Source organism: Pleurodeles waltl, chromosome 7, assembly GCF_031143425.1.
Source record: "Pleurodeles waltl isolate 20211129_DDA chromosome 7, aPleWal1.hap1.20221129, whole genome shotgun sequence".
NCBI lineage: Eukaryota > Metazoa > Chordata > Amphibia > Caudata > Salamandridae > Pleurodeles > Pleurodeles waltl.
Window position 1 is genome coordinate 124305528 of NC_090446.1, and position 25084 is coordinate 124330611.

Sequence of the window (25084 nt, forward strand, 5' to 3'; positions counted from 1 at the left end):
AATTATTCATTGCAACTAAATTCACCTACGTATACTAATATTCAAAGTCTGTGTAGCACACTGCAAGGCTACCAATTTGTAAATTTACTTGCTATGTAAAGAGCACACTGTTATGAGGGACAAATTCTAACAAAAGTGTGGAAAAACCTACACTTCACAGTTCAGTTTGTCTATATAACAAAAGTGATGTTATAGCACCAGAGTTTCTGTATAACTGTTTGCATGTGATGAATTTTGTCTTGCATTTCACGTACTAAGCTACTGCTCATCCTTTGTTATCAATTTACAAGTCACAATGATAATGACTAAAACATTTGATTATGGTTCCTTCAGCACTTGTACTATCACTGGGTGGATGGCAACAGCTGAGTGTAACGTACAACATGACAACATGCACGCTTGGTTTTGGACACCTAATTACCTTTTCCAGTAGTCAATGAGCTTTGTTCCAAGATAATAATAAATATAAGTTGTTTATATGTATATTGTGGTCTGCTTAATATGCAATGCCTAGAAAATTGTGGTATCTGTACATTAGATACCAGACAAGTTTTAAAGAGAGACCAACCAAAAAGGAAAGTAGCTCAGCGGAGTAACAGACCAGAATCAGCAAGATAATGTTCAAAGGGCGGTCAGCAAAAAAAATCAACCTGCCCTGCTGCTGGTAAATCCCCGGTTGTGTTCGGGGTACTCACAAATCGTTTCCTTTAGTGATCATTTTGTGTTGTGCAGCACGTAATATAAATGGAACCACTGAATCCAAAACATGAAGTTAGTTGTAGTAGCCAGAATGGCTGAAAGAAGCTGATTTTACCAAGACAGACACTCACGCTTCTGAGTTGCTAACTTTTTCATTCCACTCCTCCAGTGTGCTGGTGGCTGATACATATCTATAAATACAATGGGACAAAATGGGGGAGTTAGAGAAGATGGTAGCCAACGGGGGCTACCACAGATACAAACATTACCACTTTCACGGCTATCCACAGACAGAAACATAACCTCTTTCACATGCTGCCACCAGCCCCTGTGGACATCAAAAAAATAACACCTTTAAAGCATATCCAACATGTAGGCTGGCAAGGGCAGGAAAGAGTTGGATTCTCCACATTGGTCATTATCCCACAAAGCAAAGCAAAGTCCAGCTCCTGTGGCCGACACCTCCTTCAGCAATTTCAGAGTGGTGAAGATGAAAAAGGAAAATGTCACTTACCCAGTGTACATCTGTTCGTGGCGTTAGTCGCTGCAGATTCACATGCTGTGCACATCCCGCCATCTGGTGTTGGGCTCGGAGTGTTACAAGTTGTTTTTCTTCGAAGAAGTCTTTTCGAGTCACGAGATCGAGGGACTCCTCCCATTTCGGCTCCATTGCGCATGGGCGTCGACTCCATCTTAGATTGTTTTCCCCGCAGAGGGTGAGGTAGGAGTTGTGTATGCTAGTAATAGTGCCCATGCAATGGAGTGAATACGTATGTACATAATGTAGTTTAAAGTAATATATTTTCAAATTTACAAATGTTCAAGATCAACTTCTAAACGGCTACAGGCTCCCGGGGAGGCGGGTGGGCGCATGTGAATCTGCAGCGACTGATGCCACGTACAGATGTACACTGGGTAAGTGACATTTTCCGTTCGATGGCATGTGTAGCTGCAGATACACATGCTGTGCATAGACTAGTAAGCAGTTATCTCCCCAAAAGCGGTGGTTCAGCCTGTAGGATTTGAAGTTGTTTGAAACAATGTTCGTAGTACTGTTTGGCCTACTGTGGCTTGTTGTGCCGTTAGCACATCTACACAGTAGTGTTTGGTAAATGTATGAGGCGTAGACCATGTAGCTGCCTTACATATTTCGGTCATTGGAATATTTCCTAGAAAGGCCATGGTAGCACCTTTCTTTCTAGTTGAGTGCCTTTGGTGTAATAGGCAGTTCTCTTTTTGCTTTAAGATAACAGGTTTGAATGCACTTAACTATCCATCTAGCAATGCCTTGTTTAGAAATTGGATTTCCTGTATGAGGTTTTTGGAAAGCAATAAATAATTGTTTTGTTTTCCGAATTAGTTTTGTTCTGTCAATGTAGTACATTAACGCTCTTTTGATGTCTAATGTATGTAGTGCTCTTTCAGCTACAGAGTCTGGCTGTGGGAAGAACACTGGTAATTCTACTGTTTGATTTAAGTGGAACGGTGATATGACTTTTGGTAAAAATGTAGGATTTGTCCGTAGAACTACTTTATGCTTGTGTATTTTAATAAATGGTTCTTGTATGGTAAATGCTTGAATCTCACTTACTCTTCTTAAAGATGTGATGGCAATTAAAAATGCAACTTTCCATGTTAAGTACTGCATTTCACAAGAGTGGATGGGCTCAAAAGGTGGACCCATGAGTCGTGTTAAGACAATGTTGAGGTTCCATGAAGGAACTAGTGGTGTTCTTGGTGGTATAACTCTCTTTAGGCCTTCCATAAATGCTTTTATGACTGGTATCCTAAATAGAGAAGTTGAGTGCGTAATCTGCAGGTAAGCTGAAATTGCAGTAAGATGTATCTTAATGGAAGAAAAAGCTAGCTTTGACTTTTGCAAATGTAGTAAGTATCCTACGATGTCTTTGGCAGATGCGGGTAAGGGTTGAATTTGATTATTATGGCAGTAATAAACAAATCTTTTCCACTTATTTGCATAGCAATGTCTAGTGGTAGGTTTCCTAGCTTGTTTTATGACCTCCATACATTCCTGTGTAAGGTCTAAGTGTCCGAACTCTAGGACTTCAGGAGCTAGATTCAGCGATGCTGGATTTGGGTGTCTGATCTGTTGATTGTGTTGCGTTAACAGATCTGGTATGTTTGGTAGTTTGACATGAGGCACTACTGAGAGGTCTAGTAGTGTTGTGTACCAAGGTTGTCTTGCCCATGTTGGCGCTATTCGTATGAGTTTGAGTTTGTTTTGACTCAACTTGTTTACTAGATATGGAAGGAGTGGGGGAAAAGCGTAAGCAAATATCCCTGACCAGCTCATCCATAACGCATTGCCCTGAGACTGATCTTGTGGGTACCTGGATGCGAAGTTTTGGCATTTTGCGTTTTCCTTTGTTGCAAATAGATCTATTTGTGGCGTTCCCCAACTCTGGAAGTAAGTATTCAGTATTTGGGGGTGAATCTCCCATTCGTGGATCTGTTGGTGATCCCGAGAGAGATTGTCTGCTAACTGATTCTGAATTCCTGGAATAAATTGTGCTATTAGACGAATGTGGTTGTGAATCGCCCAATGCCATATTCTCTGTGCCAGGAGACACAACTGTGTTGAGTGTGTCCCTCCCTGTTTGTTTAGGTAATACATAGTTGTCATGTTGTCTGTTTTGACAAGAATGGGTTTGTGGCTTATTATGGGTTGAAATGCTTTTAGCGCTAGAAATACTGCTAATAGTTCTAAGTGATTTATGTGAAACTGTTTTTGGTGAGTGTCACATTGTCCTTGGATGCTGTATTGATTGAGGTGTGCTCCCCACCCTATCATGGAGGCATCTGTCGTTATTACATATTGTGGCACTGGGTCTCGGAAAGGCCGCCCTTGGTTTAAATTTATACTGTTCCACCATTGAAGCGAGGTGTATGTTTGGCGGTCTACCAACACCAGATCTAGAAGTTGACCCTGTGCCTGTGACCACTGTGATGCTAGGCACTGTTGTAAGGGCCGCATGTGCAACCTTGCGTTTGGGACAATGGCTATGCATTAGGACATCATGCCTAGGAGTTTTAACACCATTTTGACTTGTATTTTTTGTTTTGGATACATGGTCTGTATTACATTGTGAAATGCCTGAACCCTTTGTGGACTTGGAGTGGCAATCCCTTTTGCTGTGTTGATTGTCACCCCTTAGTATTGCTGTGTTTGACACGGCAGAAGGTGTGACTTTGTGTAGTTGATTGAGAAACCTAGTTTGTGGAGGGTTTCTATGACATACTTTGTGTGTTGTGAACACTTTTTTAGCGTGTTGGTTTTGATTAACCAATCATCTAGGTACGGGAACACATGTATTTGCTGCCTTCTGATATGTGCAGCTACGACTGCCAGGCACTTTGTAAAAACTCTTGGCGCAGTTGTTATTCCGAATGGCAACACCTTGAATTGGTAATGTATCCCTTGGAATACAAACCTTAAGTACTTTCTGTGTGAAGGATGTATCGGTATATGGAAATATGCATCCTTTAGGTCTAGTGTTGTCATGTAGTCTTGTTGTTTGAGCAGTGGGATTACGTCTTGTAATGTCACCATGTGAAAGTGATCTGATTTGATGTAGGTATTTAATGTTCTGCGATCTAATATAGGTCTCAGAGTCTTGTCTTTTTGGGGTATGAGAAAGTACACAGAGTAAACTCCTGTTCCTTTCTGGTGTTTTGGTACTAATTCTATTGCTTCTTTTAGTAGCAATGCTTGAACTTCTAGTCCTAGAAAATCTATATGTTGTTTTGACATATTGTGTGTTTTCGGTGGGACGTTTGGAGGGAATTTGAGAAAGTCTATGCAATAACCATGCTGGATAATTGTCAGTACCCAAGTGTCTGTTGTTATCTCCTCCCAATGTTTGTAAAATTGGCTTAGTCTCCCCCCCACAGGTGTTATGTGTTGGGGGATGTGTGACTTGGAAGTCACTGCTTGTTTTGAGGGGTTTTGGAACTTCCCTCTATTTTTTGGAATTGTCCCCCTCTATATTGCCCCCGAAAACTTCCCCGCTGATATTGGCTTTGATAAGTGGGCTTTGCTTGTGAGTTTGTGGCCTCTGTAGGTTGACCTCGAAACCCTCCCCTAAATTGTGTTTTGCGAAATGTGCCTCTGCTTTGTGGGGAGTAGAGTGCGCCCATGGCTTTTGCCGTATCAGTATCTTTTTTGAGTTTTTCAATAGCAGTGTCGACTTCTGGCCGAAACAACTGCTGTTCATTAAAGGGCATATTCAGCATGGCTTGTTGTATTTCCGACTTGAATCCCGACATACGCAACCATGCGTGTCTCCTTATAGTTATTGCAGTATTTACTGTCCTTGCAGCCGTATCTGCTGCATCCATTGCTGACCGTATCGGATTATTGGAGATACTTTGTCCTTCTTCTACCACTTGTTGTGCCCTTTTCTGGAACTCTTTGGGTAAGTGTTCTATGAAATGCTGCATTTCGTCCCAATGAGCTCTATCGTATCTTGCCAAAAGTGCTTGTGAATTGGCAATACGCCATTGGTTTGCTGCTTGTGCTGCAACCCTTTTACCCGCAGCATCAAATTTGCGACTCTCCTTGTCTGGAGGTGGTGCATCTCCTGAGGTATGAGAGTTTGCTCTCTTGCGAGCTGCCCCAACAACCACAGAGTCTGGTGTTAATTGCTGTGTAATATAAACAGGGACTGTTGGCGGTGGCTTGTACTTCTTCTCCACCCTTGGAGTTATGGCTCTGCCTTTTACAGGATCCTGAAATATTTGTTTGGAATGCTTTAGCATTCCCGGGAGCATAGGTAAGCTTTGGTATTGGCTATGAGTGGAGGAGAGTGTATTAAACAAAAAGTCATCCTCAATTGGTTCTGAATGCAAGGTGACGTTATGAAAAGCAGCTGCCCTTGAGACCACCTGCGTGTAGGATGTACTGTCTTCAAGTGGCGACGGCCTCGCAGGGTAACAGTCTGGGCTGTTATCTGATTCAGGAGCATCATAAAGGTCCCATGCATCGGGATCATCTTGACTCACTGCAGTATGAGTCGGGGATTGCATCAGTGGTGGAGTGGATACCGGTGATGTGTGCATTGATGGTGGTGGAGATGGTGGTGGAGTTGTTTGTCTTGCCACCTTTGCCTGTGGCTGCTTGTCCTTTTCTTGAAAGGCAAGTCTTCTTTTCATCTTAATTGGGGGAAGAGTGCTTATCTTCCCTGTGTCTTTTTGAATGTGGAGCCTTCTTTGAGTGTAGTCTGGCTCAACTGATTCAAGTTCTTCCCCGAACTTATGTCCTTGCATCTGGGAGGACAATCCCTGTTCCTCTGTGTAGGAACCTGTTTTCGGTTCCGAGGCTGGATGTTTCGGAATCGAAATCTTTTCGGTCGCCTTTTTGGGCTCCGAGGAAACCTTCTTTATTTTCGGCGTCGTGGTGTCTCGGTGCCGAACCATTTCGGTGCCACTGTTTCGGTGCCGAATCTGCTCGGAGCTGCTGTCTCTGGCCCAAGATTGTTGTGTGGCGGTATCTCGACCGGAGTCGGATGACTTCGCCACATGCATGCTTTTTTTCGGTGCCGATGATCGGTCACCTATTTTTCGGGTTAATCCATGGCCTGTTGGCGGTGGCGTCCCCTGGGCTTTTGTTGTCTTCTCGTGAGTTTTATGCTTCAACGTCTTACTCACAGTTTTTGGCGTTTCTTCGGTATCGAGCTCGTCCGAGTCCGATTCCTGGATGGAGAAGGTTTCTTCTTCCTCCTCGAAACGCCCTTGTCCTGTCGGCGCCAACGCCATCTGCAGTCTTCTCGCTCTCTTAATGTTTTCCTCGACCGAAACGCCCGACAGGCTTCACAGGTATCCTCCTTGTGCTCTGGAGACAGACACAAGTTACAGACCAGATGCTGATCTGTATATGGATACTTGTTATGACATTTTGGGCAGAAGCGGAATGGGGTCCGTTCTATCAGCCTTGAAGAGACACGTGTCCGGGCCAACCAGGCCCCGACGGGGGATCGAAAAAACCCCGAAGGGGCACCGGAGCTCTTCCAAAGTCGGTGTCGATCTGTTGTAACTAACCCGATACCGAACGCAAACAATACCGACGATTTTTCCGAGATTCTAACTAACTTTCCGACCCGAAACACGGAGCGAAAAGGAACACGTCCGAACCCGATGGCGGAAAAAAAACAATCTAAGATGGAGTCGACGCCCATGCGCAATGGAGCCGAAATGGGAGGAGTCCCTCGATCTCGCGACTCGAAATGACTTCTTCGAAGAAAAACAACTTGTAACACTCCGAGCCCAACACCAGATGGCGGGATGTGCACAGCATGTGTATCTGCAGCTATACATGCCATCGAACATATGGATACCCTCATTTAAAGAGTGAGCACTGCTGTGGTCATGAAGCAGTTTCTGTTTGTCGGTCTGAGCCTCTATGTTGGATTCTAAAACAGAACCTTCTGTTTCTTAACTTTAAAATGATTATACCCAATGAAGAGTAAGGGCCTCCAATTAATATCACAGTTGTCTCGTGCATCTGGATCAAACTTGGTATCAGCTTGAAAAAAAAATGCAGAAGGTATTGTCAAGAAGAAAATGTCGATATCAGTAGCTATTTCGGAGTACCTTCAGCTGTGACTATTCTTGAAGTCACTAGTGTAAAGTACTTTGAGTTAAAGTGCTTGAACAGCACTAGAGCTTCAGCTGAAAGGACATCACAAATTACCCAAAATAAACCAAAGGAGGCCTAATATGGTGTTCAGAGCAAGTTCTTGCTTCCTGTGCCAGAGAATTAATGTAACAGGAACCCTACGACACCCATAGTAAAACACAGCAGCAGACTACGAAGGCCCAGACATCCATTATTTGTTTTTATTTTTTTTAGAAAGGCCTGCAAGCATGTCCTCAAACCCAATTAAAGAAGGACACAGCTCACCTTTGTCCATGCTCTTTGTGAAATAAAGCCACTGTTAATCCTTAGAAGGCTGCATAACCATGTGACTGGGCTAGACACATTAATACATTATTTGGTATGAAGCTTGCACACTGAAACAGAGGAACTACAAATTGTGGCACTTTGGGTATACTTCACAGGATTCATAAACTAAAAGGCAATGAAAAAAATTCCACATATTCCAAAATATCACAACGTTAAATTTTTGCTTTAGCTGATCTCCAAATGCCTACCAAAAACACCAGTTTTTTCCACCAATAGTATGTTTATTGGCCAAAGGTTTGTCATGTTCTTACCTTCTTCAATATTTCTAAAGAAAACAATTTAGCCGTGTGATGGAAACAGGGAGTCAGGAATTGCCTTCAATTTTAGATGCCGAATTACCAAAACAAAGTGCAGTTGAGGGCAGGAGACATCTCTTTCCCCTGGCCACCTTCAGAACAGCAACTCAACAAGAAACATTTCGTCAATGGCATGGATGCAGACTATGCACATTTTCTACTGATGTGCCACGGTACTGAAAAGTACAGTTTTCACTCGCAAAAAAGCCCTAAGCAGCACAAAATAAACACACAGCACTTTTCAAAGGCTGCAGTGACAACTAGAAAAGCTGAAGCCGAAAAGCCTTGACATAAAACATACACATCAAACATACAGAACCAGGTAAAAAAAAAAATGTTTTTTAAAAACACCCATTTCCCCTCCCAGCCCCAAGACTTGAACCATCTAGGCAGATCCGCTTAATCAAGACCAAGACAATCTAGGGATATGTAGAACCTGTACACAAACAAATCCCCCAAAAGACTTAGCTATTCCACATGCTTACAACACCCAATCTTATCACTACATAAGAACTGAAACTGACTTTGGTCACTTATTCCAGCTAACTAGGTTTCATATTTTGAAGTAGCTTATGTTTACTTCTTACTTTTAGGGAGAGTAAAAAAATAATTGTATACATAATTCAGAAATGGCTTTACAGATAAGGAAGGCAAGTAAGAATACGATTTCATTAAAAAATTATATATTTGTGAGAATCCATACGGTTTCTCTAGCTGGTATGTTGCATCAATGAAATTATGTACTATCTGTAAAGACGTTCTTTTGTGTAAGTAGTGACAATAAAACGCTCAACCTCACATATCCACCTTAAACTTTACGGAAAGTTCAGGAACGAGCTGAAGACTCTGATGTTCTGTGATGCATATGACTGATACACCACCAGCTCCTCCCCCTCGTGTTACCAACTTTTTTATATTTCTCTTTGATACCCACAGTGCCCTGAAGCAGCCTTCAGACAGCATGGGCTGTAGAAAAGAACACAGTGATAAAGATTAACCTCTTGGTGGCAACATGGTAGGTACTGCAAAAATCTGATCAAATTGGCAGAACAGTGAAGGTAGAGACAGGGGCATTAATGGGTATGGAAAAGACAGATTTATACGCTAATCTCTACTTTATGCCACAAGAAATGTCATAATAATCTGTACAATTGGGTGGCCTTTCATCTGGAACCGTGAGGAGAAATCATTATATTTACCATTAGTTTAAAGGGCAAACAGGCACGTCTTCTATGAGAGGCTTTTAAAGATGCATTTAGACAAGAACTTACTGGACAAGATCAGAGAATTCAATAAATTACTATGTTCCTTCCTGCAACAACTAAATGTCATTTAAGAAACAGCAACTTCAATGTGGAAAACAAACCTTGAAAGCAGTATCCAAAGTGGATGATATGCGCTAGACTGTATCTGTACAGTAAGGAAGCCTTTTGGCTGTACCATGACTGGCCTATCCTCATCAATTCTGCCTAGAGACACCAAAATACATCGCTGTATGACTTATTGGTCACATCACACTACCTGCAAATTTAAGTCTTTGTTATCACCTCTAGTATATCTTCACCATCCCTTATTCCACCTTTGTGGACCAAGAGCAGCTTTTCACAGGAGTGAAGCTCTCTTGGCTAGAGCTACCAGGAGAAGAATAAGACTAACATTTACTTCATTACTATTCTGCACTTAAGTGCTCAGTTAATGACAATGCCACAAGGTTGGTGGGGAGGAAAGCAACAGGACTGGAGACAGGGAGTCTTCTGTCTTCCGCTCCCTTTGCTTAAAAATAAAATAAAAAAATAGGCATGGAATAAAAATAAAGGCTCTTTATTCAAATAATATCCAATATTCTTTGTGAATACCTTATCTGTTTTTTTCCCCTCATTGCACTTTGTTTCACAACTTGTAAATGGAAAATTAGTCCACCCCGCAATCAAACTACTCTTAGTTAAGGAGTGCAGAGCTACAAAGTGGGGAAAGATGGCCCTTACCACAGATCACAGAGTGTAAAAAGGAGTTAAAATATTGCAACAGTAAGTCGGTTAATTTTAATATGCTTAAACCTAAGAAATCTAGACCAAAAGATATCTGTGACCCATTCCAAGCCAAACACTCCACAAGACTACAAATGTTGCTATTGATTAGTATGCGGTTACCCTCCTAACGCTACAATATTACTAAAGGTAAATTTAGAGCCAAACACACTGTGGGTGGAATGCATGAGGTTTAATTCCTGGACACACACATTATTATAGTTATACATGTGACCAGCATACTATGAACAAAACCTCTCAATTCCGCGATGGTTACTTATATACGTTATCTCTTAATGCCATTCAAATAATGATACTGTGTCTCCCATGTATTGTACTGGTTTTCCTTTTTTCTCTTTTTGTTTTTATTTTCTTCTGCTAAGAAATAAATACAATAGGTTCTAGAAAATAAATCAACACCTGTTCTTGCGTAGAGTGCTTGGAACAGTAGCAGAAATAGGTGTCTACAAAAATATTTGACAGGGTCACGTTCTAAAAACATGTTTGAGAATGTTTTGTTATGGTTCCTGTTTAAAAACTGTCTAGTCAGTCTACATGGGGTGATGAAATGAAGCGTTACTTGAGTCAAGAAACTGATATAATTCTGAGACCTAGTAAATAACAGATAAATACTACACCAGGCTAAAAAGGAAGCTTAGAGAATAAGAGAACAAAAGTGACATTTATTGGTGAGCAAGTCCTGGGATGAAATAACCGATACCTGCAGAATAACATTCGGTTTTACCTCAGTTATCCACTCTCCTACCATGTACTTTGACTTGGGGCACACATCTCCATATATATGGCTCCAGCCTAAAGTGGACATGCATGGGGTACCCAAAGCTACCACGAAATTCACATTGAAAGAACACATTTTGAATCTCTAAAGACTAGAAAAAGAGAAGAAACAAGTGACAACTGTCCATCAGCCATTCTCTCTCTTCTCCCAGGGTACACAGATTTAGAGGCTTACGCCCAAACGTATCACTGTACTGGTAGCAAAACCTGGTCACAATTTGCAACCTAATATTTGTGTGAACAGTACTGAATTTTACAAACTGACCTATGTACTATATACTGTTGGTGGGTTGCAAACCAATCCATCTAATTAATATTCATTACGTAGGTAGCAAATTGTGACTTACATAGATGGTAGACTGCAAGGGGCAGCAGTCCACCAGGTCTGTGATTTCATTTAAAGACACTTTCCTTTTTTTTTTTTTTTTTTTAATAGCCCTAGTTCCTTAAAGGAAACAGGGCTGCTTAAATTTAAACAATAATATAAAAAAGCTTTGTTTCTTTGGATGTTTCTGGAGAACTGGCTGTGGTTCCATTGACCACTGGTTACACCCCAAGAAGCTTCTTCCACAGCTCTGAAAATGGGAAGAGTTCCAAACGGAGCTTATTCACTTCTACAAATAAGTGGCCACGCTAGCTTTGGTTTTCAAAGTTTTGCAACTGGAATTCCAGCCGCAAACCATTGACACATACGTGACCTCATCACAATTTGGAAGGGATGCCCATAATACAACGCTTTCAAATTGCAATTTGGTAACCATTCGGATTCCCATTTTTGGAGTGAGTCAAAGTTTAAAGACTCATGAAATGGGGTTCACACAAAAGAAAGCTCTTTTTTGTAGTCACAAACATTCAGATTTTGTGAATCAGAGTGTATGTGATCAAAAATAGGTTAGTACATATGGCTCCACGTTCCCATACACAGAGCTGGAGAAGTCAGCTTTTTAATGTTCTAAGTACTTCATCATTTTATCTCATCCACAAATTAAGACTGTACAATTGTACGATGCAAAAACTACAAACTTAAAGAAACGCCTGAAGAATGAAACGTGGGAAGTCATTTTGGCACACTCCACCTACACGTACTGTAAAAGACATAGACCTTTCGTTACACTCTGAAACAAACACAAACCTCATGTGCGAGAAGGAGAAACAGAGCTGTAATGAGTACGAAAGGAACGAGGCAGACAAGACTCACGTTTCTAAACTACCACTTGTTTGAAGAAACTAGACAAAGACACTCTCCACAAAGGGGAGACATTCACCTCAAGTTAAAAATATTTGATGCCGCATATGCTTTACTGATATCATCATGCTAAAACACTGGATTCAGGTCACAATTCTCTTCCTCGCCTACAAGGCAAGCAATTAACAACAAGAGTGCTAAAAAGCCGCCAATAGAAGTTAACATTCACAGAAAAATTCGTTCCCTCTTACAACCTTCTCTTCCACCACAGGCAATCTAATGCAACTACCATCACATTTCAGATGCTGCACAGTCACCGTTAAAATTCAGAAAAACTTTAGGGGTGGGCATATTCTGGGTACCAAATGAACACGGCTCTGGAACACTTGTGCGCAAAAATGTAGAACACTGTGCTACAATTTCACAAAAAAACATAAAACCCATGTCTTCTGCCAATCTTTAATCAGTGTTGGCTAACGCGTATATCAAACAGATTCTTGTCTTTGTAAACGTTTCTGTCTGAAGAGGTCTTGAAAGCATTGAGGTACAATCCTGGTACTATCCATGTTTTGTAGTGCACTGTACATACAAATAGCACCTGTACCAGACCTACCTCTACTGGAAGGCAAGCAACGCCAAACACATGGAGGGTGAGTCTATGAAAAAGCTGCAGCCTCTATTCCATCCTATTCGCCAGGGAAAAAAGGACCCAATATATACTGAAACCGTGAGCCTGAGTCACAGGGAAACAATCCTTTCCTTCAGACTAGTCCCGTGCAGTATCAGAGGATTCTCTTGCATTAATCTCTGTGGGCTTGCTACACCACCGATAGGTGATGGCGGTGTCTAAGTAACTCCACCAAAGGATGGTGGACTCAGCAGTTACTGTCCTACCCGTATGCACTGCAGTATATGTCTGGATAGGGTGGACCCTTAACTTACTTACATCCCACCCACTGGTAATGGGGGGGGGGTGTAAACATAGGAGCTAGAGACCAGGGTGTAGGGGTGCATGAGGCAACCTTTCTCGCCTGCTCTCCTCTGCCAGAGACTATGTGCAGACATTTTCCTACTGCACCCACAGTCCGTACCCACCAGAATGGGCACTCTTTCTGGCTGTGGCAGAGACAATGGATTCATCTGCCAAAGAGTGGAAGAAGAGGCAGGTGGGATAGAGTGCCAGACACTGTCCTGCTCACCACCATGAAGGCCTGTCCAAATAATGTCAAAGAGAAGTGGCGCGGCTGAAAGTGCAGTGGGGAAATTAATGTAAGGAACTCCCCGACACCAAAATGCCGGAGGAAGTCGTGATATCTCAGGCACGGAGGAATGGGCAGATAAGCTTAGACTCTGATTTTTTCTCATTACTGTCTGAATAAGTCTGTGTTTAGTTTGGTCATTGCACGTGCAGTTAGTATTAAGCGAAAGGTCAAACTCCTGCCATTCTGCGGCCAGAGTCCAGCTAGCAGCTCTTGTACTCAGAGGATACCAAGCCAGGCAGCTGCAGAACTCAACTCACACATCAGATTTCGTTACTTTCTCATTCCACGCCCCGAGCGTCTCTGACGTTTTCACATAGCTAGAAAGAAAAGTGTTAACATGAAATGAGACTTGCAGCTCCAACAGAATGCTGAGAAGAGAACCAAACAAGGAAACCATTTAAGAAGAACATGGTCCCGCTTAAAGTGAACTCCACCAATGCCACTCTTGCAAAGATCAAATCACGTCAAAAGTCAGGGAAATCGGCTCAGGAGGCTCGAGAAATGTGTGCCTCCTTGCATGAACGCAAAAGTAATTTAAAGAGAATATTACTGATTGGACGTTTCATGTTTAACAAAAAAAAGCTGATGCGATGTGTGCATTTCATTCATAATTCTCGGAAGCAGGAAGTCAAAAGCACTTCGGCTCCACGATATGTTCAGTAGTTCTCTGATACGTGGTGGGTAATCTGCGATGTCAGCTCAGCAAGAGCACAGGGGCTGCGGGGCCTTTTGTCACAAAGTATGTGGGAGACTAGAATGAGGACATGCACCCACCTAAACTGCTGTCAGGACAAACGTTAGACAAGCGAGCACAGTTGAAATTAAACACTACACGTAAAAAACCCTTGTGAATCACAAATAAAACATGAGAAATGTTCCCCCAATTCGTGTTTTCTTGGACAATAAAAAATGTTTAAAACATTTTTTTAAAATCAGGTTATTTTAAATTAAATTGAGCGATAATTGTCAGTTAAGTATCCTCTTTCAAAACAGACTGCCATCGGTGGGACATTAGTTCCCCATTAACATGGAATGTGGGTTCATGGTAAATGCTAAAGAAAAGTACCACGTGTAGCAAAATCAAAAGCATTACATTCCTACATCACTGGCCTTCACCAGCCAACATCCTTTAGTAACCTTTATACTAAGCAATTAACATTCTCTTGAAAATCAGTAAAATCAGTAAAGGAGCTACAGCTCAATGCGGGAGGCTTGCTGTCAAGTGCCTTGCTGTGGTTGGACAGGTGGGCTTTTGCTAGCTGGCGTGCAAGCAGGGCACTGACCTACTATTGACTGACATAACCTGAGCCCACCTGGCATGTCACAGCGTGGTGGAATAACTTGTGGATCTGAACATCAGTTGCCCTATACATTTAAACATTTTTAGAATATAACAGTGGCTTAAAAGATTTGACCCACGCGTTGGACATCTGCACGTCATGAAGACCCTTGCTGAAGTTCTGCTTAAGTTGATTGAGGGGAGTCTGGCCCAGCTTTTTCTTCAGATCCCAGGCATGCCGCTCTTTAGCTGCCAGCACCTGGCGTAACGTGGAGATCTCGTCTTCTACCTGTCAGAAACAAAGCACACACCCAAATGAGGATACTGAACCACCAAGAAGTCTCGCAGGCCTCTCAGACATATACGAGATGGCAAGGGTTATGTAAATGCCTTCCAGAAGGAAGTTATGTGAGCTGAAGACAGGAACATCTTTGACATGTGCAATAATTGCAAGCCAAGTGCTTGAGGGATCAGGAGTATATTAGCAAATATTTATAGTGGGCCATGTAGTGGAATGAAGTCTAGGTATTTATTAGGAATGGGAAAGAGATTGTGGTGCATTAATTAGGTAACAGACGATTACATGTGAAAAGCACCGGAAACCAAAGTCTTACATGAATCTACTGATAAGCTGCAGGAGAGCGGAGACTCAGAGCTTGACCACAGGGGCCAATGCATCATAAACACGTTCCGAAGTAGGTGGTTAGGGCTCAGCTTTTATGCAATCATTAGCAAAAGGCGCTAAGTACACTATTTTATTCACACCTAGTAAAGGGATTAAGATAATTTCACAGACCACAAAACCACTGGGCAAAACAAACTTGAAGCAACCTATATCGAACACATTACAAGGACATCAGCAACCACGACCCCTCGTGTACAGGCATTCACAGATTACGTGCTTCATTGTAACAGGATCACTGCAGTGTGCACAAATTTGATGATGGCAGAGCCTGAGTGTTTCCAAAGCCATGCTACATGGCTCATGGCTTAGCGAACAACTTGAGAGATCCCTCGGAGTTTCTTAGAACTGTGAATCAGCATCTGGAGCTTCACAGCACCTTGTAAAATGTTCGGGATTACAAGGTCCCAACCACTAGCAGATAAAATGACTCTGAAGTACTGCTTGCCACTGGCATCTGCAATGACCAGAATGGCACGAGTAGGCCTGGATGATATATTAACTACACTTGGCAATTTTATTTACACTTGTGCCACTTGAGTACTTTCCAAACTTTGCATTACGTGAAATTCAGGAAATTTCACACTGAATTTTTCCAATAATTTTTTCACAAGCTCAGGATTCCTTTGCCCAGAAAATATCATGTTGAATGATATTTTCTGGTTGAACCAGTTCCTCTACCAGCAGCTCAAGACTTTTTTTTTTTTTTTAATGGAAAGTGCGCATGAAAAAGTCAATGAAGATACCTGCCAACCATATAGTGCTTCAAAAGCATAATTTTGAGAAATGATTATGTAATTTTTTAAATGATCGCACAATTTCGCATAACCCTAGTCACAAGCTTCAATACCAGTAATGGTAACTTAACCTTCCAGGTTAGTACACTGACCACTCTAAGAAACTGGTTTATTGTCTGGGGTGGTAGATTGCCCAATTCATGGTATAAATCCCAAATCTTGTCAGGGTGAACCCCTGAAGTCACTAAATTAACCTCAGTTCTGCCCCTTCATTGGCACAGCACAGAGTAGGCAGGCTTAATTTAAGGCAATATGTATAAAGTATTTATACAGTACCAAAACAGAAATAAGGCCAAAACACCAAGCGTAAAAAAAATCCCAACCCAAATTAGAAAATAGAGAAAAATGTAATAAGAAAATTACATTAAAAAGATACAAAATAAAATAAGTGGGATCAGAGATATGAATTTTAAAGTTTTATGTAGAAATAGTTTCAAAAAGCACAAAGCGCCAATTATAGCCTATATAAAAGGTAGCCCAGGAACCTAAGTGTGATTAGAGAGCGATGGAGCACTGCTCGCAAAGTTTCCAAACTTTCTTTTGGTGCCCAAACAACCACAGGAGTATACTCTAAAGGCCACCAGGAACTCAGAGCACTTACAGGCTCTCAGGGTGGCAGGCAAGAGCCAACAGCAGGGTCCAGGCTAGATCAAGTTGTCACAGGTTAGCTGAGTACACCAGGAAAAAAGCCTCTTGAAGTCTACTGTATCAGTGTAGGTTGAACAGGAGATCATCTTTAAGACCCTTGGGGTTCAAGTCTTTGTCCGGCATACAAGAGAGCAGGCCCAATCCTTCAGAGTTAATCTCAGGTCAGATAACAGGGCAAGACCTCTTCAGTTCTTCTGCAGGTCCAGAAAGTGTTCTTTGTGCGGACACATTTATGCATGGCACTAGCTAGTGGGTGGGTTGTACTCCTGAGCACTCCCTAACCAATCAGTTAAAATTCCTATAGGCATCCCTATCCATTTTTTCAGTAGTTCCAGCTTGCCTTACTGCAAACAGGTCCAAAATGTCAATAGCATTTTTAAGATGGCAAAAATCTTCAGCCTCCCTAAACCTGGTCAGTGGGCTTATCACTAGTGTCCTCCCATATCCAACATTAAAGGCTAGTTTGAAGCAGGCCTGTACCCATAACAAAATAGGTGACAGAACTCTGATATGAAACAACAAGGTCCTACAGCACCCAGACAGGGGATACTCAAGAATTCTCCTGGCATCCTGTTTTCTTCCTTTCAAGTGCACTAAAGAGATACGTGTGACTCAAACTTATCTGTCCGGCAGGATTTGACACAGTGGTGTCAGCAGAATGCCTACAGGCACACCCTAAAGGTTTTGCAGAGCTCAGGAGTTATCCATGCCCATTCAGGTCAACCTATTCTGTAGATCACAGAAGGAATTTCACATCTTATTCAAGGCTGAGTACATGCACATAGTTGGTGGGGGCTAATGCTAATTTAGCCCTCTAAAAGCTCAGCCAAGTAAAACATAACTTTATAGAAGTTTTTTTTCTTAGTATTTATTAGAAATTCAACTTAATTGTTGAATTGGATTTTTACTATTAAAACAAATGGTTTAAGTATTGTTATAGATGGCCCCTTTCCTGAGGTTGCAGTATTAACATTTTTTTCTACACTCTGTATATAGAACAGATAAGCCTGCCATAGGGAAAATAGTTTTTCAGGCTCTATCTATTTAGGGACATTGGAATAATACATTTCTACCTGTCCCACTTTTAAATACCATGCAGCTTGCCTTGTGCGCTGCATGGCCTACATAGGGAAGACTTACTACATATATAAAAAGGAGGTACTTGAAACTGAAAAGGGTTGTTTTGACATCTCACATTGCTGGTGTTGCACTGCAGCAGTCAGGCTATATAGGGTAGACCAGCAGCCATGTTTGCACTCCAACTGTAGTGGAGGTGTAGGAAAGTGCCCCTTTTGACATGGTCACCCCCACTTTTTGCCTGCTACATGATTCAATTTTGACTGAAAGTGCACTGGGCTTCTGTTATCCAGGTCCCCAATGCCAGATCTCTTTCCCTAAAACTGTGCAATTGTTATCCAACTGGCAGTACCTTTGGCACCCCAGCAAGTCCCTAGTAAATAGCACCCCTGGTATCTAGGTCATAGGTACAAAATAGGGTCCCCAAGGACTGCAGCATGAATTGTGCCACCCTCAGGGACCCCTTATCTAGCACATGCAGACTGCCAGTGGAGGCTGTGTGTCTTAGTACAGCTATATGTGAAAACATGAGATGTCTCCCAACACTGCATGCAATATATGTAAGTCACCCTTACAACAGGCCTTACAGCTTTAAGGCATGGTTCTTTATATATTACACGGGAGGACATAACTGCAAGCGTAGACATGCCCCTGCTTTGTCTTTGTCAATTTTGAGATGTAATAAGTGAACAGGAAAGCCATTTTAAGTACATGTCCTTGACACTGGTCACTACGAGTTCCCCAGCTACACAATGGCTTCTCTGAAACTAGGCATGTTTAGTATCAAACATCTTGTATTAATAAATCCTCACTGATGCCAGTGATAGATTTATTAATACATGCACCCAGAGGGCACCTTAGAGGTGTCCCTGTAAACCTACCAACTATGAGTGTGCGGACTGACTAGTTTTAGCCAGCCTGACACCACAGACACGATTCTCCCGAGCGGTCAGAAACAAAGCCTGCTCTGGTAGAGGTGTTTACACACCCCAGCCAACAGGATGACCTGCAAATCTGCATTCCAAAGCTGGAGGCTTTAAAGAAGCCCACCACCTTTGGTATGCAAATCTAGCCTGTCTGCCATTCCCACAAATGTGAGCCAAATTTGACTCGTCCTACAAGCTGCTGTGCCTCCAAAAGCCAGGGAGGACTGCCTGCTTTCAACAAAGACCCAGGAACTCCTGTGGCGCAGCAGAGCTGCTTCTCTGCATCTTTCAGGTACCCCAAGAGGCCTGAGAGGACTCTGGACTACAAAAACCCAACACCCGAGAGCACCACTGCACCTGTGCCACCTAGCCTGAGCTGAAGTGGGCCAACAGAGCCAACGTGATCCCACAGACCTCAGAAACAAAGCTCACCTTGAACCTGTCCACTGTGGACTCACAGACAGCACCTGCAGCCTCTGCCCGCAGGCCCCCTCCACCGCGAATGATCACTGTGGAGAAAATCCAACACCTCAGGTCACTTCTGCACAAGTCACCCTTGGCCCGTGTAGAAGACCGAAGGTGTCCACGAGCATCTTAACACTTGAACCCACATGTTGGTTCTCCTCGACTGGTCTCCCTGTCCATGTCTGCAGCCTCTTTTTAACCTGACCTATCCCCACTGACTAACATTGGGCACCCAATGCAGTCCTACTTCTCTGTACCCCGCCGCCCCAGTGCTGCCCGGTCTGACCGGTTGCTGTGGTCCTGACCCTTGTCCTGTAAGTCCTGGTCCTGTAAGACACTGTACTATACCTGAATGCAGTACTTGTTTTTCTCTTCATAGGATAACACTGCAGCTTCTGAAAAATGCACTGTTGACTTATGAAATCTACAAATATTTTTCTTGCAAACTGTACTTACCTGATCGTATTTATTCTGGTTCCTAAATCTATTTGAAGATACTTGTTATTTTTGTGAATTGGTGAGGATCTCCTTTTTGAGTTGGGTGTCTTAGTAACTGAGTGTGTATTTGTAAACGTCTCACACTACTTTCCGATAAGCCTAAGGCTGCTCGACCACAATAGCCCCTAAACAGAGCACCTTGGGATTGCTAGAGCAAGTCCCTGTCCACTAGTAAGGGAACCCCTTGGATCTTTACACAATATATATCTCATTTTGATTTATCATATAAAGAGCCAGCTTCCTACTGGATAGCACAACAGGTGCTGCAGTCCACAAGCGGCATTTAGCAATCGAGCCCTGGGTGCACTTTATGCACAATATACTGGGGACCTATAGGCAAATTAAACATGCTAATTCGAAATAAACAAATCTAGCTATGTTCAAAAGGGAAGATCAGCCACTTTACTACTAGTTACAAGGAGTAAAACGTAGAGTTCTAAAGCCAGCAAAAATAGTCGAGAAAAAACGCAAAGAATCTGGAGGGACCGTGCAGAAAAGGTCAACTCAATCACTTGGGACTTTCCTGCTCAGGTGATAGAATGTGGACAATTCACAGTGACACTTGTTTGATCTTTGCCACTCTGAACCTGCCTGTATCCCTATGTCAATCTCTGCCACTGGCTATTCACTCCCAGGTTGAGGCCCCATTTGGGACCTTTGGTAGGCCTCACTTCCAACCTTGGAACTTGTCCCTCTGGAGTGAACATATGCATCACAATCCAGGACTTCCAGGACACACACACAGTCTCCATCAAAGGCGACTCACGTTGTCTCATGTAGAGGCCAGCTTCACACAGGTCTCCTGCCCTCTGTCGTTGTGACAGAGCAGGCAACACCCTCCAGGTCACAAATGACCCTACCAGAATCTATTCTGGGGAGCTCTCCAATCAGAGCAGGTAACTTCGGGCCCTCTAGTCTTACCACTGTGAATGGCATTTACATCTTAACTTTTAATGTTCCTCTGGGCCTCTGCTCCATCTGTTTAGGCATCTGTACACGGCACCAGCCGGCTGCACCTCCCGGGAGCTCATTGCCTAGGATTCAGTAAATGGGCATCTTGGGACCGAAAATGACCCTCTTCTTGGCACGTTCCCCCTCCCATTCCTAGGATACCATGGCCATAAGACAGATCCCTACCCAGATGCCTGCTCTGGCAGATACTGTTCTGGGGAAACCAGCCCCAGGTTCTTGTCTCTGGTTAAATTACCACAACCGCTTTTTTTTTTCAAATATTTTCAGAAAAAGAAAGGGTGGGTACTAGTTCTAACACAGCATCTTTGCTAAGATTAGATCTTTCCTCAAGATTACTTCTTGAATATCTTGTCAGGTTTGGCCTTTTTTCTGACTATGACTAAACTATAGGGGTTGGAGATGTTTGGGAGGTAACGGGGTGAATTCTGGGCAGGTAAACAAGACTTCTAGCCACCAAATTTGGCAACCAGCTATCCTGCTGTGCCTTATAGGTGTCTAAAATTTCACCTAGGATGTGTACAGTTAGTAAGCTTTTTAGCCAGAAATGATATTTACTTTTCCACTGGGGCCTCAAACATCCAATTTGTAACAGATGGAATTCCCCCACCGGACTTTAGCACAGCCTTAGAGTTGCCTTCCCTTAGGCTGACAAAAGCATTGCAGACGTTTACTGGGATTAAACTTCTGGTTCTTTCTACGTAAGTGTCAGCTCCACCATGGGTACCTGTTAGAAATGGGGTCTCTAGTTGGCAGTCAGTTTGTACCCTGTCCAAGTAGGGACCCTTCTTCTAGTCAGGAAAAGGGAGAAACCTGCTCAGATAACCCCTGCTCACACCTTTGGTAGCTTGGCACGGGCAGTTAGACTTATCTCAGAAGCAATGTGTAAAGCAATTGCACATAACACATGCTAATAAGTGAAAACACTACAAATGGACACCACACCAGTTTTAGAAGAATAGCCAATATTTATCAGTGTAAAACGACCAAAACAATAAAAATCCAACATACAGTAATAAAGATAAGAATTTTGTAAGATTTATTTTAAAAATACAGTTCCTTGAAGTCGATAGCTCCACCTGGGGCATGATCAACAAAACCAATAGTTCAGGCCGGCCGCAGTGTCGCGGGCCAGCTACGGTGTCGGGAAGACCCGCAAACAGTACTTTGGATTTGCAGGGCATCATAATCCTCGCTGTGAGCTCCGGAGAGCGGCGTCACAGTGTCGGTTCCGGGGTCCTTGTAGAAGTCGTCAGGCCCTTGAAGTCACACGCGTGCAGATCGAACTCTGGGCTGATGAAGTCAGGAGCGCTGGCGTGAATGGCGTCAGGGCTGTGGTGAGAAGCAGGACGATGCGAGGTGCGGTGCCCACAGGTCACAGTGCAGGCAGCGGCTCAGTGACAGCGTCCAGCAGAGTCGGTGAGACCAGGGCTGTAGTGTGAAGCGGGGCAGTGCAACGTGCAGTGTCCACAGGTCACAGTGCAGGTAGCAGCGCCGTTGCAGAAGCGCTGTCGTCAGTCGGCCCAAGCCAGTGGTGTCCACAGGCCACGGTGCAAGTAGGGATGCCTGGTGACACTGGAGTCGAAGGTGCTCATTTCGGTGGGCCGGGGCTGCGGTGCGGGAGGGAACAGTGCTTCGTGCTGCTCACGAGCAGTGTCCACAGTCCACAGTGCAAGCAGCGGCGGCGGTGTCAGCATGAGCGGCATCGTTGGGGGGGCCCAGGCTGTGGTATGAGCAGGCAATGCCGGCGTGCGGGCCCACAGGTTGCGGTGTGAGCAGCGGCTTGGTGAAGTCGTCCCATGACAGCATCGGTGGAACCATGGTCACAATACAAAGCGTGGCAATGCGACTCCGTACGGCATTGGCAGGTCACAGTGAAGGTCAGCTGCGTCGTTGGCAGCATCGCAGTGGTTTCTCCTCTTGAGCAGCACAAAACACACAGTTCCCAGTGCAGCAGGTCAAGGAAACTGAAGTCTTTGGTGTCCCTGAGACTTCCAACAGGAGGCAAGCTCTACTCCAAGCCCTTGGAGAACTTTCTCAAGCAGGACACACAGCAAAGTTCACGCTTTGCACTCTTTTCTGGCAGAAGCAGCAACTGCAGGCCAGTCCAGCAAAGCAACACAGCAAAGGGACAGTACTCCTCCTTCAGCTCTTCAGTTCTTCTCCTGGGCAGAGGTTCCTCTTGATTCCAGAAAGCTTCTAAAAGTCTGGGGTTTTGGGTCCAATACTTATACACCTTCCTGCCTTTGAATTTGGCAAACTTCAAAGGAAAGTCTCAGTTGTTTGCAAGATCCTTTCTTGTCCAGGCCAGGCCCCAGACACAGTCCCGTGGGGTTGGAAGACTCCACTGTGTGAGGGCAGGCAGTAAGGTGTAAGTGATCACTCCTCCCTCCACGCTAGCTAAGATGGCTCATCAGGATATCTAGGCTACACCCCAGCCCCCTTTGTGTCACTCTCTAGAGGAGTGATGTAACCAGCCCAACTGTCAAACTGACCCAGACAGACAATCCACAAACAGGCAGAGTCACAGAATGGTTTGCATGAAAATGACTACTTTCTAAAAGTGGCATTTTCAAACAGACAATTTAAAACCAACTTCACTAAAAGATGTATTTTTAAATTGGGAGTTCAGAGACCCTAAACTCCACATTTGTATCTGCACTTTAAGGACATTTAAAACACACTAGTATATGTCCTACCTTAAACATACACCGCACCCTGCACCTGGGGCTACCTAGGGCCTACCTTAGTGGTGCCTGAAATGAAGTAAAAGGGATGGTTTAGGCCTGGCAAGTGGAATTGGCAGTTTAAAACTGCACACACAGACACTGCAGTGGCAGGTCTGAGCCATGTTTACAGGGCTACTAATGGGGGTGGCACAACCAGTGCTGCAGGCCCACTAGTAGCATTTGATTTACTGCCCCTGCTGGCACCTCTAGTGCACTTTACTAGGGACTTACCAGTAAATCAAATACAAAAAACATGGATAAACCAATCAACAGTACAATTTACACAGAAAGCATATGCACTTTAGCACTGTTTTAGCAGTGGTAAATTGCCCAGAGTCCTAAAGCCAACACAAACTGGTCAGAAAAATCAGGAGGAAGGAGGCAAAAAGAAGGGGATGACCCAGCAAAAAGAGCCAGGTGCAACAGTACCCAATACGTAATTTGTATTTTTTAAATGGGTAGTGAAACGAACGTCTGTGAAAATAAATATCAGCTCAAACTGAATGAATGCTGTTGGCTGTGCCCTTTAAGTGTTGGTAAGAAGGCAGAGTGCAATTAATAATTACCAATGGCTGCTGCTGTGACACACAGGTGACAAGTTTAAATCATAGCACGGCCAGCTTATTTTGCCATCAGTCCAAGATTGATTAATAGAGTACAATTAAATTGGGATGTAACACCCATTTCTTTTTTTACAGCACTTAAGACAACAAACCTGTGGTATGAAACACTATAAAAATAAGGTATCATTTTGGGCTGTGCTGGGTGATGGTGAAAATGCAACCTAGAGAACTAATGTTTTCAATGGTGAGGATGGCTGACAGTGGGCGCAATAACTCCATATTTTAGCAGCTGGTTAACATTAGCCACACTAACAAAAGTAACAGAAATGTAGTGTAGAGGAATCTTCCATTCTGTTGTCTGTAGAGCTTTACGATTTGACATTGTGCAAGGCCATCTGGCCTGTACAATGCAGGTAACAAAGACTGTACAGCACTCCCTCTACCTACAGAATAATTTGGAGAAAGGCATAAAGAGTTCTAGGCCTTTGCGAGATGCAAGGGCATGCCTAACGGGAGATGGTGGTGCACCATTATCTGACTGCAGAACCAAAAGCTTTTGTAAGGTATGCAGGGATAGGTGCCTGGTTTGGCATAATTTAGATTAAGGAGAAAGTAATCATTCAGGTAACAGAAGAACTCTGAGACTATTAATATGTAGGTACAGGTGTTAGGTAGAGATTACACCAATCCATTACTGGTTGTAGGGATTTGAGATGTAAAATGTTTTGGGTTTTGTCTACATTATGACTGCTGCAATCACCATATAATAAATAACCTTTTAATATTTATGATTTTACATAATAACCTTTTAATATAAAACATGATCAGCTGTGTAACTACAGTTTCCATGGACCAAGGTGAGGGTTCTCAAATATACAGAGAGCCAGTGATGGATGCTTGTGGTACCCGTCACCAGAGCATTTTGATTTGGGGGATGTTAACTGTCAGCCACAGTTTACGTTATGGTGACAGCACAATTAATCTCATCAATAGCACCACGCAATAAGGCGATGCACAATTAGAAATGGGCGTCCCCGTTCCTCTGTTACATTACAAGCGAGTGGTATCTCCAGCTAAGCACAAAGATGTGAAACCTCAGAAGAGCTTAAGGTGAGGAATTCTACATTGTAAGATAAAGCATATAAGTGGTTAGTTGGACAAGTTGCACAGCCCAGTTTCAGATGGCGCAAGCTAGATTCTG

The 25084-nt window shown here is 43.3% G+C and overlaps 1 protein-coding gene across 6 annotated transcripts in view; it reads right to left on the reverse strand.

The window, feature by feature from the left end:
• TPD52L2 (TPD52 like 2) overlaps positions 1-25084 on the reverse strand; it is a 130144-nt gene that overhangs the window by 61068 nt on the left and 43992 nt on the right. For 4 of the 6 annotated variants that reach the window (XM_069243257.1, XM_069243255.1, XM_069243260.1 and 1 more), the window contains exons 3-4: positions 14670-14818; positions 831-890 (exon numbers count right to left, since the gene is read on the reverse strand). In XM_069243257.1, the coding sequence (XP_069099358.1) occupies positions 831-890; positions 14670-14818 (209 nt within the window). Of the gene's footprint in view, positions 1-830; positions 891-13507; positions 13568-14669; positions 14819-25084 lie in introns of all 6 variants that reach the window. The other 2 variants (XM_069243256.1, XM_069243258.1) reach the window with 2 other exon arrangements.